Consider the following 16,937-nt stretch of genomic DNA (forward strand, 5'->3'; position numbering starts at 1 on the left):
GCTGGGGCTGGGAAGCTTTGGGGCTTATTTATTCTGGGCCCTTGGCCCAGGGATCGTATAAGGGTTCCTGGAGCTCACACCAAACATCCGAAACCTCTGCCTGGGGATGTTCTGGGCAGAGTGGAGTGCCCCCAAAGGGCTCATGAGCATCACGGTCCCCATCACATTGGCCCTTTCTCAGGGGGACGTGAAGACAGCCATTTCCTGAGCATGGAGAAGAAAAGAGCAGAGCACCGAGCTGGAATGCCTCCTCTACTACTGGCTGTGGGAGCGTGGGCTAGGAAATTACTTGTCTGAGCATCAGATTCCTTGTGGGTCAAGCGAAGATGCGGATTCCGACTTCAAAGGATTGCTGCTGGTGCTCTCTCTGTCTACCTGACGTGGTTTGGTTTTGGGCTCCAAACCAAACCTGTGACCTCCTGCGCAGAACCAACGCTCCTCCGTTGGAGCATCGACGTGCCAGGTGTATACTTAGCGGCTTCACATATAGTATCCCATTTAATTCCTAACATAAATTCATAGGTAGAGAATTATAGGGCCATTTTATAGATGGGGAAGCTGAGTGAGCCTGTGTCCCTTCCCCTTCCTAGCTCAATCCCATTAGGGCAGGGGGCATGCCAGCCAACAGGCAGAATCTTCCAGAGCAAAACATTTTTCGCTTTGCAGACATGAACTGCAGCCCAGGGGAAGAACCCAAGTCGCGGGCACATAACATGCAGAGCAGCCTGGGCACTTCCTGGACTCTGGAGTAAGTGAGAGGGGACACGGCATGAAACGAAGTTGGGAGGCCAGCCTGGGAGAGCAAAGGGGCAAGGGCCTGGCACCTCAAAGCGGCCGCTCCTTCGGATGCAGGAGCTGGAGCAGGCAAACATAAGAAGCAGCAACAGCAGCAGCGCCACTCCGGTCGGGGAGGCGGAGCCACGGACCCAGCCAATGCCGGGCCTCGTGGTGAGAAGCAGTTCCCAAAACCGGAAGGGGCTGGCCCCGGACTGAGCTTGGAGCGCTGGAGACAAGCACAAGACAAGCTGTTCCCTCTCCACCTTTCCCTCGGGGTCCCCTCCCTTCCCCATCAGGCACCCACCCAGGCAGAGACCCCTTCTCCACCCACCGGGCATGCAGGGCACACAGGGCTGATAATGAGTGGTTTGTGGGAGGCCCACCGGGCTCCCGGCCCCCAGGCGACTCACCGAAGTTCGCAACGTGGGCCACGGTGTGCACAAGGGAGAGCCCAACCACCACCCAGCCCATGAGCTGGTGGAACTGTATGTTCTGGTCCAGCGGCAGGACCTGAGCCAGCCACGTGGCCCGCAGCCAAGTGAGGCAGCGTCTGAGCATCAGCACCTGGCCAGGCAAAGTGGCGGAGAGCCTCAGCTGGCTCTCTCTGGCTCTCTCTCTCTCTCTCTCTCTCTCTCTCTCTCTCTCTCTCTCTCGGCCCCGTTCTCTTTTCCCCGGCAGCCACCTCCCATCCTCTTTCTGAGCTGTGTTTCCTGCACCGGCCGCTTCCCCATCTCCCCTGTCCCCAAGCCTTCACTGCCCCCCTAGGTCCACAGCTGGGGTGTCCAAAGCAGCGTCTCCAGAGTTGGGGCAGGAACAGAAAATGTTGAAGAATGACTGCTGGTATTACTTTGATCTAAACACAGGAGGAGTACATAAGCTTTTTGGTAATATTTGGTATCTGTGTTGACATGGTGCCCTCATTTAGTCTTTACGTCAGACAGGCACATGTTATGTCTAGTTCTCAAGGTGTCCTGGAGGAGAAAGACTAGCTTTTCCAAGGGGCTTTTGACAAGGGCTCCCTCCTTGCTCATTTGCTTTCAATGTACGTGTGCCCAGATATGTGGACTTGTAGATTACATTGTCTGATTCTAACAAAGCTAAAGTACCTCTCACAGAAAGGACAAGTAGCTTAAAAAGATTCCCTGCAGAGAAAGTGCTGATTGAAAGCAATGTTAATAATGCAAGAGCAAGTGACCAAGAAGATAAGTCATGGGTCTCCAATTCCCACACATAGCCAGTTCTGAGGATAAAAATAAAACCCACGGGGCACCTGGGTGGCTCAGTCGGTTGAGCATCCGACTCTTGATTTCACCTCAGGTCATGAGCTCAACTGTTCAGTTGGTGGGTTCAAGTGCCGAGTTGGGCTCTGCACTGGCAGCATGGAGCCTGCTGGGGATTCTCTCTCTTCCTCTCTTTCTGCCCCTCCCCTGCTCACACTCTCTCTCTCAAAATAAACATTAAAAAAAAAAAAACCCACATAAGAACCTGATATTATCAAGAAGAGTATTTGAACTAAAGCTATACGTCCCTGATCATTAAGGATAACTCTTGCCATATAGTGTGCCGTAAGTCTAATAGCTAATGATAATAGGGCATGCACATAATTACAAGTAAATGAGCATGAATTGGGTTATTGGAAGGGATTTTTGTTTTAATTGTAGGAGCAGAATCGAAACCACTTGGAGACCTCACTCCCTGGCCCAGAGTATCATATTCTGACTCATTAGCCTGGCATTCAAGGGCTCTTACAGCGTGCTCTCTGCTTGGAGCCCTGCACAAGAGCCAGCCCCACCTCCTCCAGGGTCCACCATAAGGCTGTTGTGAACATCAAACGGAAAGTGCTTAGCCCGGTGACTGTACAGAGTAAGTAAGTGCACAAAAATGCCAGCTGTGTTGGGCACCTGGGTGGCTCAGCCGGTTTGTGAGTTTGCCCCCCGCCCCCTCCCTTAGCGTGTCAGTCTCTGGGCTGACAGCTCAGAGCCTAGAGCCTGCTTCGGATTCTGCGTCTCCATCTCTCTCTGTCCCCTACCCCGCTCACGCTCTCTCTCTCTCCCTCTCGAAAACAAACTTAAAAGAAATTTTTTTTTAAATAAAATAAAAACGCGAGCTGTGTTTTACGTGCTGCGTGACTATGGACAAGTCACGGCCCCTCTCTGGGCCTCATGTCCACCGCGTATTGCCCCAGCTGACCTGCCATCCTGCCCTGAGGCACCCCAGGTGTCCACCTGTCGGTCTATGAGGAACCTACATCATCAGTCCTCCCGCCCGCTTCCCTGCCCTGGGACGGCGGAGTGTTACCACGATGAAGCTGCAGTCAAAGTTGAGGCACTGGCCGCAGCCCTTGGCCACCATGACGCTGGCGCCCAGGGCCCGGTGCGCGTAGGCCGCCAGAGTGAAGAGCAGCACGTGGAGGCCCGCGTAGGCGGCCAGGCAGAGCAGGTGGCTGCGGTGGTTGTGCCAGTAGGCGGAGGTCAGAGGGCGAGGACGGCGACTGCGCGGCCGGGCGGCAGGGGGCGTCAGCCAGTGGGCGGCGCTGTGGGAAAGGGGCTCGGCTCAGGGGGACTCGGCCAGGCGGGCTGCGGCGGGCACCACTGAAGTCGGAACCTAGAGACCCCCCACCCCACCCCCCGACCCTTGTAACCGACCAAGTCTCTGGAGCCTCGTGGCAAGTGGGCCGGCTTCCCTTGACACCAGGAAACAGAGAGGTCAAGCGACTTGCTCACAGTCACACAGTTAGGTGAAGCCGAGATGGAACTCCCATCTGTCCGATGCCGCATCCACCATGGCTATTTTCAATACCTCCCTTACTTGCCAATTGAGGGGGTGGGGGGTGGGGGTGGGGAAGGCAATCGAAAAGGATGGAAGAATCTGAGACGTGTTGTGGTGAATAACCCACAAGTAAGTTAATACACGAAAAGAATGAATTACAAAACCGGCACTTTTCAGACCTCGGAGTCAAACTTGGTGTGTTGTTACACCACGTCTATTTTATTTCCTCCGCAGCCCTTACCAATTTAGTACTTCCCTAGTTTATGCATTTATTTATTGGTATCAATTACATATAAATTAACGGTGCCTGCTCCATCAAGCTGAATAAATGACTGCCTTTGCTAATTATTTGTGTGACCCCAGGTAAGTTACTTCAGGTGAGGTAACTAACTTCCTTTGGGGCGTTGCTATAAAATGCACTGGTATATTTGTATAAATGCCCAGCCCACAGTAGGTGCTTAATACTGTGAGGTTGATTCTGAAAAGACACTGTAGAAAACGGGGGCAAGACCATAGCTGCCACGCAGTACAAGACCTTTGTCCCCTATGAAAAAGAGGGCAAAGGCCGGACTTGGAGGGGCTAGGCAGAATGCAGCTGGGCGGGATTGGGCGAGGGTGGGGCGGGCTGGGACTAGGTGCGGAGTGGTGGGGCTGGGCAGGGTGCGGCGAGGTGGGACTGGAGCATGGTGGGGCTGGGACTGGGCTGGGAAGGACCGGCCTGGGGCGGGGCGGGGGCGGGGACGGGCAGGACTGGAGAGGGCCACGGGTGGGGCGGGCCTAGGCAGGCTGGGCTGGATTGGGGTGGAGCGGGGCTGGGCGGGGCTGGAGCTGGTCACCGGTGGGACGGGCCTGGGCGGGGTAGGGCGTGGTGGGGCTGGGCCTGGGCGGGGCTGGAGCGCGTCACCGGTAGGACGGGTCTGGGCGGGGGTCGGGCGGGGCGGGGCCGGAGCGGGGCTAGGGAGCGGCTGGAGTGGGGTTGGGCGGGGCTGGGCGGGGCCAGAGCGGGCAACCGGTGGGGCGGGCCTAGGCAGGGTAGGGCGTGGCGGGGCTGAAGGTGGGGGGGGGAGGGGGGGGGGTCACCGGTGGGACGGGCCTGGGCGGGGCTAGGGAGGGGCTGGAGCGGGGTTGGGCGGGGCTAGAGCGGGCCACCGGTGGGGCGGGCCTAGGCAGGGTAGGGCGTGGCGGGGCGGGGCTGGAGCGGGCCACTGATGGGACGGGCCTAGGTAGGGTAGGGCGTGGGGGCGGGCCGGGGGCGGGGCTGGGGTGGGCCTAGGGCGGGGCTGGAGCTGGATTGAGCCGGGCTGGCCGGGCTGGCCGGGCTGGGGGCGGAGCTGAGGGATCCCCGGGGCCTCGGGCCTCTCTGCACACCTGAAGGGTAACCCCTACGCGGGCAGTGCCCACGCTGGAGACAGGGCCGCACCTGATGGTCAGGTTTTCCATGACCCCGGGGAAGCGCTGAAGCTCGTTCCGGAGCTCGTCGAAGGTGATGGCGCCGTTGTTGTCCTTGTCGGCCGACTCGAAGAGCGCCAGCGTCAGCTGGTCCAGCTTCTCTTCTGGCAGCGAGATGGCGCTCTCGCGCATGCACGATTGCAGCACGGTGCGCAGCTCATCCGCGTCGATGGAGCCGCTGCCTGTCCCAAGTGGGGATGAAGACGAGTGGGGGCCTGCCCGGGACCCCACTCTGTACCCGCAGACTCCCCTTCCCATACACAGCCATTGCATCGAGTGGCGAACGTTCCCTAATCGTCCACCTCCAGTTTTCTGCGAACCAACTCCCTTTCGGGGTATAGACCAGGCAATCAAAAAATACACAGTTATCACCCTCCTCTCAGAAACCTTCTATGGCTCCCTACTGCCCAGTTCAGGACAAATAAACTCCTCTTAGCCTCAGTGCATGTCTTTCTCGAGAATCTGCAGCCTCCTAAGTACTGAGCTTCCAAGACCATCTGCACAGAAGATGCACTTGCTTGCTTAATTTGTAAGGATTACTCTGCTTAGAGTATTAATTATCCGGAAGCAAATTGTACGTGGGGTGGTGGTGAGGGAAAGTTCCCTGTTGCTCTCTCACTTGAAGCAGACCTTCCTCTTCCATGTTGTCCTGAGAGGCCACAGCTGGGCACTCAAGTCCAGCCACATGACTTTACATGAATATGGGTGACTGAGAGTGTGATGGGAAAAAGAAGCCAAATCTCTCCGCCGCGATGAGAATTAGAGGCATATTTTTTTCTGTGTGTATTTCCATTCTTCATGAGCAGCGGGGCCTGTGATTAATGGGTTCTTGGCCTGTTGGGATGTAGACACACTTGAGGTAGCTTTGGATTTCTGCCCCTTGCTAACTGCTGGTGGGCTGTAAGTCCTTCGGAGTAGTGAAACTTACTTTGCTCATCTATAAAATGGGGATCATAATTCCTCCCTTTCAGAACTGGTTCAAGGATGATAGATCATTATATAGCACTTACTGCAGTATCTGGAAAAAAGTAGTTGCATATAAATGGAAAGTCTTCACTGGTATTGTGATCGTCAGGAAGACCCAAAGCCAAAGTCTCAAATCACATGCCAGGGCAGAGTCTAAAGTACCCCTCTCCACTCACACTCCTGTCCTCGGCTTTCCTAGTCAAGAGCCACCATGCAACAGGTTTCTAACCGCATCTGGAGCTCCGGTCCCTCCCCTGTCCCCTTCACACCCCGTCATCCATCCAACTTTATTCTCTCCTTGGCTAATTTCAAATCTAGGGTCCTCCTTCATAATTATTCTCAGATACACGTTCTTCTTCCTTGTCCCGCTGTCCTTCTATTCCAATGACCTAAAAATATCCCATCTCTGAGGGAATCTAGCCACCTGTTCTCTCCCTTCCTGCACCAGGGCAGCTAATAGGACACTCCCGAAGAAAAGCACCCAAGAGGTCAGGAAGCTATATCCCCAGCCAGAGCAAGGCCTTCAACTTGCCCTGCAACCCTCTCCTGCTTCTCTAGTGTGGTCACTCTCCTGCTGTCTGCAAGGACCACTTCTCACCTCCATGGCCATCCAGTCCCTCGTTGGATCTCAGAGAAAGCAGAAGCCACCGGAAGGGAATGCCCTCTAGTTCCTGCCATAAAACTGCAAATCTCCTTTCACCTGCCATGCCCTGCCTTCCTCCCCGCCACTGCCTGCTAGGAGAATGTGAGTGTGCCACTCCTCCCATCACAAACCGACCTCTCCATCTGAAGTCATCGGTAAACCTCAGGAGCGAGCAAAGCTTGATGCTCAGAAAGCAGTCAGTGAGGATTGTCCCATGGAGACTGGGTGGGGTCTGAGGAAGATGTTCAGGAAGTGGGTATGGCCAACTGCCCACGTACTAGGGGAAGGGGGTCGATTTGGGGAATGGGTTCCAGGAATGAGGTCTGGCTAGATTGAGTCAGGTGCAGCGGGGAGCTAGAGAAACCCCATAGGCCAGAGGGCCCTGCCCAGCAGCAGGCCCGCACCTAGGTTGAGCTTTTCAGGATGCAAATCCAGCCCAGTGACTTCCCTGCTCAACACTCTTCAATGACTCCCCGTTGCTAATTGTACTGAGACTCCAAACCTTGGCCACCAAGGCCCGCACAGTCTGGCCTCCCCAACCATCCCAGTCTCACTGGGTGCCTCTTTCTCACTGCAGTATCCCTTCCTCTGATGATTCCAGGCCTTCAGAGATGCTTGCTGCCACGGAGTTGCCAAAGGTTTAAGTGTATTTTTTTTTTCAAGTTTATTTATTTATTTTCGAGAGAGACAGAGAAGACAAGCAGGGGAGGGGCAGAGAGAGAGAGAGAGAGAGAGAAAGAGAGAGAGAGAGAGAGAGAGAGAGAGAGAGAATCCCAAGCAGGCGCCTCAGAGTTGCCAAAGATTTAAAAGCAGGATGTTCATGGGGGCGGCTCAGTCGGTTGAACATCTGATGCTTGATTTTGGCTCAGGTCATGATCTCACAGTTTAAGGTTGAGTCCCCCATCTGTCTCTGCGCTGACAGCATGGAGCCTGCTCGGGATTCTCTCTCTTCCCCTCTCTCTCTGCCCCTTCCCTGCTGGTGTTCTCTCTCTCTCTCTCTCTCTCTCTCAAAAATAAATAAATAAATATTAAAAAAAAAAAAAAGTGGCGGGAAGGGGGAGACAAATTGTCCATTTTGGTAATGGAGTTTGAGTAAACAATAACACATAGTGGCTGACACGTATAAAGGGTGTATCCTGTGCTGGGCACTGTTCTGAGTTTACACAAGTTAACTAATTTAATCCTATCAACCTCATGAGTATATACTGTTATTATAACCATTATTCTCATGTCATGGGTAAAAAAAACCCTGAAGCACACAAAAGTTAAGTATCTTGCCCAAGGCTCACCATAATAATTATTATTTTTTTAATGTTTATTTATGTTTGAGAGAGAGAGAGATCAGCGCGAGCAGGGGAGGGGCAGAGAGAGGGGGACAGAGGACTTGAAGCAGGCTCCGTGCCGACAGTAGAGAACCTGTTGTGGCGTCTGAACCCACGAACCGTGAGATCATGACCTGAGCCGAGGTCGAATGCTTAACCGACTGAGCCACCCAGGCACCCCCACCATGATTATTAATAAGTGATGGAGCTGATTTCTGAACTTAGGCAGCCTGACCTCCGAGTCAGAGATCTTAACTCCTAGACTCTGCGGCATGGGACCCAGGATCAATATATACATACAGTGGAATATGATGTGGTCACAGGAAGTAATGCTGTAACCACACTAAGTTACCACTTAGTAGCCAGGGTGGCTACAATTAGAAAAACAACAACAACAACAACAGAAAGTAACGAGTGTGGGCAAGATGTGAACAAACTGGAGCCCTCGTGCATGGCTGGTGGGAATGTCATGCGTTACAACCTCTGTGGAAGACTACGGCATTCCTCAAAAGACTAAAAATAGAACTACCATTTCATCCAGCAATTCTACTTCTGGGTCGATGCCCAAAAGGATGGAAAGCAGGGTCTCTGAAGACCTACACCCGTATTCATAAGAGCATCATTCGCAATAGTCGAGAGGTGGAAGAAACCCAAGGGTCCGCTGATGGATGTATAAACAAAACATGGGTCTATCCACACAATGCAATATTGTCCAGCCTTAAAAAAGAATTAATTCCTGTCACATAGTACAACATGGGTGAACCTTGAAGACATTATGCCTAGTGACATAAGCCAGCCACAGAAGGACAAGTATTCTATGATTCCACTCATATGAAATACCCTAGAATAGTCAAATTCTTACAGACAGAAAATAAAAGTGGTTGCCAGGAGCTGGGGAGGGAGGAATAGAAGCTCGTGAGTGTTTAATGGGTATAGAGTTCGGGATGATGAAAAAGGTGTGAAGATGGGTGGTGGTAATGATCGTTCAACAAGGTGAATGCACTTAATGCTGTTGACCTGACATTTAAAAAATGGTGAAAGTGGGGGCTCCTGGGTGGCTCAGTCAGTTAAGCGTCAGACTTGGGCTCAGGTCATGATCTCACAGATCGTGGGTTCGAGCCCCGCGTTTGGGCTCTGTGCTGACATCTCGGAGCCTGGAGCCTGCTTTGGATTCTGTGTGTCTCTCTCTCTCTGCCCCTCCCCCCTTACACTCTGTCTCTGTCTCTCTCTCTCAAAAATAAATAAAAACATTTTTAAAATGGTGAAAGTGGTAAATTTAATGTTATATATATTCTGCTACAGTAAAAATGATGTTACAAAGCAATACAGTCTTGCATAAACAAGTGTTTATATTATTTAGTAAGAAAAGGCAGTATGCATAGTATAATCCCATTTTTTAATTTAAAAATGTGTGTGTGTGTGTGTGTGTGTGTGTGTGAGTGTGTGACAGAGATCAATTAGAAAGCAGTAGAGAAAAATGTTATGGGTGATTTTTGCTTTCTTCTTAAAACCATTCTGTATCATCTAAAATGTTCACAGTGGACTTAACGTTCTTATTGTAATATGGAAAAAGCAATAAAGCAATTTCTTTTTTCAAACATAGAAAAGAACAAAAGAAAGTTCTGGATTCTGGTGAGTTGAATCAAAGGCATTTGTCTCCTGGGCTAGAATGGCCCCTTCTCGCCACCTTCCACAAAAGGGAGGCAGAGATCAGACAGAGAGACGGGTCGGGGTCACGCCGAGGGAGACAGCCATCAGCCTGGCCTGGAGAAAACAATCCTGTTCTGCCCCAGAGACGCTGAGATGGGTCGATTCCTTTTGTCCCCTCCCACTGAGGCCACCCCCGCCCCCAAGAGCCCTTACCATCAACGTCGTACACCTGGAAGAGGAATTTGAGTTTGTCCATGGGGTTGCCGTGGATGAGCAGGGTCAGCGCCTCCAGCAGCTCCTGGAGCGTGATGGTGCCACTTCCATCGGAGTCAAACAGGGCGAAGAATCTCTCGGCAAAGAAGGACTGTGGCCAGAGACGGAGGGGAAAAAGCACAGCGTGGACTCGGGGCCTGCGCTTTGAAGTCGCGCGGTGTGCATGCGCGCATGCGCCGTGGGGTGGTGGGATTCCGGCAGGACTCCGTCCGGTGCGTGGGGTGTGATGGCAGGGTGTGATCTGTCCGCTTGGCCACACTAGGGGGCGGTGTCCATGGCCCATCCTGCCTGCCTAGAGCAAGTTCGGACTCCCGATGGAAGAACTATTCAGATCCCTGCAGGGAGGATGGACTTGTGTCTGGGCCTCAGGCCCTCTGCCGGCACGGCAGCCTGGTCATTTGTACGGACTGTCTGTCTCCTACCTGCCATCGCCCCCATCAGCCTTGCAGTTCAGACCCCTCAACCTGCAAAAAGGGTCAGACAGAAGGTCCCCTGCAGGCTCCTCCCAGGTCCTGTCTCATCCCCTTGGGGTGAACATGAGGGATGAGTGAACCAGGACGGTCTTGGAGGATGGTGCTTGAACACCTGTGTCTTGCCTGTACTAACTGTTTAAGCTGCCGGTAGCCTACACTTCAGGCTTGTTCTTAAGCGCCAATTCACTCACTTCATTCATTCATTCATTCATTCATTCATTCATTCATTCATTCGGCAGCCATGTCCCGCACAGCTCCTGCCTGCCGGGCCTGGTGATAGACACTCAACACAGAAATTAAGACACGTTGGGTCAGAGCCCCAGATATACCAAGCGCAGACGCTCCCCTCGGGGCAGGCGGAGGGGTTCGTAGGGTTCAGGTCTCACCTAAGGGGACCGTGAGGAGTTTACAAGCGCCAAATGGGGGCCAAAGTCGGCTGTAGACAGTCAGCCCTGCCTTGGCTCTCCTCTTTCTTCCCTAGATCACTGGGTAAGACCTTAATCAGCCTCCACCATCTTGAATGGTCTTTATCTTAAGGTATTTTGCAGCCTCCTGTTGACAGTGTAATGTTCTGCCAGGCAGGTCTTTTTTTTTCCTTCCCCATGTTCACTATATAGAAGGAGGCATGGCAGTTAGAGCTCTTAGCAGCATCCCTGCTACCAGCAAGTGAGGGGCCCTCTGATCCAAACGGGGACATGTAGATGGTCCCTGGCCCGCCCCTATCAAGGACACAGGCCACCACCAGATGCCAGCCCACAAAACAGGTGGGGAGAGGTTGACATTTGCCGGCTCACTCCCCCTGTCTCTCTGTGGATGTCTCCCCAGTCTGCCCGGCATGCAGGCTGTTCCAGGGATGTGCAGAGACCCTATCAAATGGGAGAGGAACGGGGACAGTGTGGGAGTCTCACAGATACAAACCATTGAAAAACATTATTTCTTGGAAGGAGGCTTACGTACACGATAGCATCAACTCGGCCTGTGAGGCTGGTGGAAAATATGAGGCCAAAAATATTTCTTAAGATTTGGCAAGCTGCTGATACCCAACTTCACATGTTGTTTTGAAGACCCCAGGAGGCCATGACTACCAAAGGGACGGACGGGCATCGATAGCAGAGACAGAAACGTCCTCTGATCCTGCTTAGAGGTGGGGCCTAGAGCCCCGAGGACGCCCGGGGAGCGATCTGTCCCTCCTTGCGATGTACTGTGTCCCTGAGAGCCGGATGGCTCTTCCCTTATGAACGCGGGGCCCTACTTCTGGAGCGGACACTTGCCTCTTTCACATTCAAGGCTGTTTTGAATTCTTGCAGGTTGATCTCCCGGTCTTCTCCCGCAATGGTCTCAAACTGGTGTGTCACCCACTGAAGCCACTTGGCGTCCTCCTCGGCACTCATGGTGCTTGAGACAAAGGAGACAGGTTTATGGGCTTGGGGTGGCCAAGGGCTCCGGGGGGTTCCAGGCCCTGTGCCTTCTTCTAACGAGGCCTCGGACCTTCCATGGGCTGGATCGGTCTCCCCAGGACTGCTGAGTCCCTGTCTCTCCCTTCCATCTGGCATCAGCCAGCCTGGGCTCGTGTCTCCTTAGGTTTCGGAATGACAGGGTCCCAGTGAGATGGAGTCCAGATTGTGGGCATAAGGTCAGAGAGTGGCACACTCCGGGAATGCCATTAACATGGTGACAATCCTCCCCCACCTCACATTTACACAGCTCTTTAGTGTTTTCCAAATACCTCCCACCCACCACTTCATTTGGTCTCTGTCACCCTCTGGTGGGTCACGACATTTTATAAGGAGGAAATAGATTCCGAGCAGTTGAGTACTTTAGCAAAATTTATTCAGCCAGAGAGAGAGAGAGAGAGAGAGAGAGAGAGAGAAAGTGAGCGCTCAAATCCAAGGCTGGCATGTTTTCCATCATGCCCCAGAGCCCCCACCCTTTGCTTGAATATTTCTAGTACACGCCATGCCAGGACTCAGGCCTCGGGTCTTGACTGTCTGGGTCCAGGGCATATTCTATGATGTTCCAAGGGTATCAGTGGGCAGACACCCTCCCAGATGACCTAGCTATACAATGACCTGAACAGAGGCTAGTGATAAATGAGGACACCACTTTCTGTGGCATCAGAATCCGACAAACCAGAATTGAGACTGTGACTGAGGATATATAACATCCTGTTGCTATCAACTTCCCTCTGAGAGAATGGCTTTGTCTGTATCCCGTGAGTTCAATATAACCTTAAATGATTTAGCTACAATTGATCCTCATTATTTGCAGATTCCATATTTGTGAATTCGCCTATCTGTTACACTTTACCTGTGACCCCTAAATCAATGCTTGTGGCATTTTTGCAGACATTGTGGACTTGAGCAGAACAGTGATAAACTTGAGCTGCCCAATGTACACGTTCCCAGCTGGGGTTGAACAAAGTGATGTTCTGCCTTCTTGTTTTCAGCTCTCATATTATGAACAAGTGTCCTTCTCATGATCTATTGAGTGCTGCAAGAGTTGAATTTTTGTGCTTTTTGTTGGTGATCTTGCTTTGTGTGGTGTTTTTTTTTTTTTTTTTTTTTTTTTTTCTGAGAGAGAGAGAGGTCTCAAGTGAGCAAGGGCGGAGAGAGACAGAGACAGACAGAGAGAGAGAAGTGGGGCTCACCCAACGTGGGGATTGTGCTCACCAGAAGCAGGGTTCGTGCTCACCTGAAGTGTGGGCTCAAGTTCACCCGATGCCAGACTTGAACTCACAAACCATGAGATCATGACCTGAGCCGAAGTCAGATGCTTAACTCGCTAAGCCACCCAGGTGCCCCATTTTTTTCATTCTTAAAAAAAATTGGGGGGACACGTGGGTGGCTCAGTCGGTTGAGCATCCGACTTTAGCTCAGGTCATGATCTCCCAGCTTGTGAGTTCAAGCCCCGTGTCAGGCTCTGGGCTGACCACTCAGAGCCTGGAGCCTGCTTTGGATTCTGTGTCTCATTCTGTCTCTGCCCCTCACCCACTTGTGCTCTATCTCTCAAAAATAAATAAATGTAGAAAAAAATTAAAAAAACATTTTTTTTCAGATGCCTGGGTGGCTCAGCCGATTAAGTGTCTGACTTTGGCTCAAGTAATGATCTCAAGGTTCATGGGTTCGAGCCCTGCATCGGGGCTCTGGGCTGATAGCTCAGAGCCTGGAACCTGCATCGGACTCTGTCAGAGGGGCTGGAGATTCTGTGTCTCCCTCTCTGCCCCTCCCCTATTTGTGCTCTCCCTCTCTCTCAAAAATAAATAAATAAAAATTGAAAATAAGAATAATAAAAAAAATTTTTAAGGGGCGCCTGGATGGCTCAGTCAGTTAAGTGTCTGACTTCGGCTCAGGTTATGATCTCACAGTTTGTGGGTTCGAGCCCAGAGTGGGGCTCTGTGCTGACAGCTTGGAGCCTGAAGCCTGCTTCAGATTCTGTGTCTCCCTTTCTCTGTCTCTGCCCCTACTCTGCTTGTGCATGCGCACTCTCTCTCTCAAAAATAAATGAACATAAAAAAATTCTTAATTTTTTTTTTTTCTTACAGGGGACACACAATGTTACATTAGTTTTCAGGTGTATAATGTATCTCTACATGCTATGCTGTGCTCACAGCCAGTGTTACCTACCATCTGTCACCATGTAACATGATTACAATGTCATTGAATACATTCCCTGTGTTGCACCAGGGATTTTGCTCTTTAAAATGGCCCCAAGAGTGATGCTGAAATGCTGGCTAGCACTCCTCAGCACAAAAAGGCTGATATGCCTTATGGAAAAAATATGTGTATTAGGTAAGCTTTGTTCAGACATGAGTTTTAGCACTGTGGACTGTGAGTTCTACGTTAACAAATCAACAACTTATATTCTTTTTTTTTTTTTTTTTTTTACATTTTATTTATTTTTGAGAGAGAGTGAGCACAAGTGGGGGAGGGGCAGAGTGAAAGGAAGACACAGAATCTGAAGCAGGCTTCCGGCTCTGAGCTGTCAGCACTGAGCTGGACGTGGGGCTCAAACTCACAAACCGTGAGATCATGACCTGAGCCGAAGTTGGATGCTTAACTGACTGAGCCACTCAGGCGCCCCTCAACAACTTACATTCTTTTTTTTTTTTTAATTTTTTTTTAATTTTTATTTTATTTATTTATTTATTTATTTATTTATTTATTTATTTTTGGGACAGAGAGAGACAGAGCATGAACGGGGGAGGGGCAGAGAGAGAGGGAGACACAGAATCGGAAACAGGCTCCAGGCTCCGAGCCATCAGCCCAGAGCCTGACGCTGGGCTCGAACTCACGGACCGTGAGATCGTGACCTGGCTGAAGTCGGACGCTTAACCGACTGCGCCACCCAGGCACCCCTTTTTAAATTTTTTTTTAATGTTTATTTATTTCTGAGACAGAGAGAGACAGAGCATGAGTGAGGGAGGGGCAGAGAGAGAGGGAGACACAGAATCAGAAGCAGGCTCCAGGCTCTGAGCTGTCAGCACAGTGCCCGACGCGGGGCTCGAACTCACAAACCATGAGATCACGACCTGAGCTGAAGTCAGTCTCTCAACCAACTGAGCCACCCAGGCACCCCAACAACTTACATTCTTAAAGGAGGCTTTAACCACAAGCACACATAAAACAGGGTTATATATTGAGGGGTGCCTGGCTGGCTCAGTTGGTAGAGTGTATGACTTTTTTTTTTTTCTAAGTTTTATATATTTATTTTTTGAGAGAGAGAGAGAGAGAGCAGGGGAGGGGCAGAGAGAGAGGGGGGCAGAGGATCTGAAGCAGACTCCAGGCTCTGAGCTGTCAGCACAGAGCCTGACACAGGGCTTGAACCCACGAATCATGTCCCATGTGGGGCTCGAACTCACGAACCATGAGATCATGACCTGAGCCAAAGTCAGACACTTAACCGACTGAGCTACCCAGGCACCCTGGAGTGTGTGACTCTTGATCTGGGGGTCATGAGTTTGAGCTCCACATTGGGTGTAGAGATTATAAATGAGTAAACTTAAACAAACAAACAAACCCAAGGCTATACATTGATTTTTTGACAAAAACGTTGCACCCAGATGTTAGCAAGGACTTAACCCTGTATTTTCCCTAGGAGCAATGGCTCAGAATTCCCTAATTCATTGTTTTCAATGACTTTATAGGACACAACTGCCATGAATAACGAGAATCAACTGTATTTATATATTAAATTTAAAAATAAACAAGCTAACTTTCACTTAAGGAACTGGGAAAAAAAAATACACACACACAATAAATAGAAGGATTGACTATTAAGTAGAAAGTCTGAAATTCAGGAACTAGAAAACTGAATAAAGTCAAAATAATAAATTTATTTTGATTCGGGCAATGATTTCACAGATGTATCCATATGCTAAAAGCTCATCAAACTGTTCGCTTTAACTATGCAGTTTGTTTTTTGTCAATTATGCTTCAACTCAGTGAAAAAAGAAGTTGGGTCTTGGAAAAGTCTGAATAGAAAAACATGATTAAAGAAAAAAAGTGAAAGAAATACATTAATATTGAGAAAGGCGATAAAAATGGAGGCACTACAGAAATGGAAGAGTATTGTGTGTAGATTTTTGTGAACTCAGGGAAATGAATCGATTTCAAGAAGAAGTAACAACCTGAACAGACCAAAAATCATTTAAGAAAGGAGAAAGGCAGTGAAATGTTAACCCTTTACAATAATATCAGGCCCAGCTTGTTGTTACAGCTGAGTCCTATCCAATCTTCAAAGAATAAGTCCAATGCCAAATCATCTCAGACGGTAAAAAATAATGGTAAGACTCCCAATTTACTTTACAAAGCCAGCATTACCCAATCCCGATGAAGATAGCATACAAAAAAGCAAGCAAGCAAGCAAGCAAGCAAGCAAGATAGATGGATAGATAGAAAATTCTAGACGAATGTAACTTGTAGAGATGCAAAACTCCAACTAAAATACAACCAAGCTAAACCCTGGGGTTTACTTAAAAAATAATAGGGGCGCCTGGGTGGCTCAGTCCGTTGAGCGTCCAACTTCAGCTCAGGTCATGACCTCACAGTTCGTAGGTTCGAGCCCCATTTCGGGCTCTGTGCTGACGGCTCAGAGCCTGGAGCCTGATTCAGTTTCTATATCTTCCTCTCTCTCTCTGCCCCTCCCCTTCTCACACTCCTCTGTCAATCTCTCTCTCAAAAAAAAAATAAACATTAAAAAAAAATTAAAAAAAAGAATCCACCTTTATCACGAAGGACTTTTCCCAGAAATACAAGGATAGTTCACTGTTAAGTAATCTATGAAGTGCCCTCTGCTGGCCAGTAGTGCAGTATGGGAGGAGTAGTGATTCCCAAACTGTGATACATGCCTGTCAGAAACAGGGAGGGCTTTGCTAAGATGCCCATTCTGACTCACCAACTTCGGCGCAGAGGGGCTGGGAATCCACACGTGTAACCAAGCACCCTGGAAGTTTGCGACCCACAGTGAGGGGTCTAGGCTCACACCTGGAGAACTGCTGTCCTGAAGGTTAAAGCCCCACTTACTTCACCTCTCGGGACCTAGAGGAAGGCATTCCACAAAGCAGAGACAATTCTGGAAAACAGGCTGCATTGCATGCAGGTGCTAACCCAGGGAGGG

General features: G+C 50.5%; 1 protein-coding gene across 4 annotated transcripts in view; it reads right to left on the bottom strand.

Moving 5' to 3' along the window:
• The window catches only part of NOX5 (NADPH oxidase 5), a 71,371-nt gene that overhangs the window by 53,507 nt on the left and 927 nt on the right, over nt 1–16,937 (bottom strand). For 3 of the 4 annotated variants that reach the window (XR_009264017.1, XM_058737250.1, XM_058737249.1), the window contains exons 2-7: nt 11,594–11,717; nt 9,790–9,940; nt 4,967–5,177; nt 3,076–3,310; nt 1,188–1,341; nt 825–1,003 (exon numbers count right to left, since the gene is read on the bottom strand). Coding sequence is in view for 3 of the 4 variants with exons in the window: in XM_058737250.1 (XP_058593233.1) it covers nt 825–1,003; nt 1,188–1,341; nt 3,076–3,310; nt 4,967–5,177; nt 9,790–9,940; nt 11,594–11,717 (1,054 nt within the window). In the remaining variant the exon portion in view is untranslated. The remainder of the gene's footprint in view (nt 1–824; nt 1,004–1,187; nt 1,342–3,075; nt 3,311–4,966; nt 5,178–9,789; nt 9,941–11,593; nt 11,718–16,937) is intronic. The other variant, XM_058737251.1, reaches the window with a different exon arrangement.

Source organism: Neofelis nebulosa, chromosome 7 (assembly GCF_028018385.1).
Source record: "Neofelis nebulosa isolate mNeoNeb1 chromosome 7, mNeoNeb1.pri, whole genome shotgun sequence".
Classification (NCBI taxonomy): Eukaryota; Metazoa; Chordata; class Mammalia; order Carnivora; family Felidae; genus Neofelis; species Neofelis nebulosa.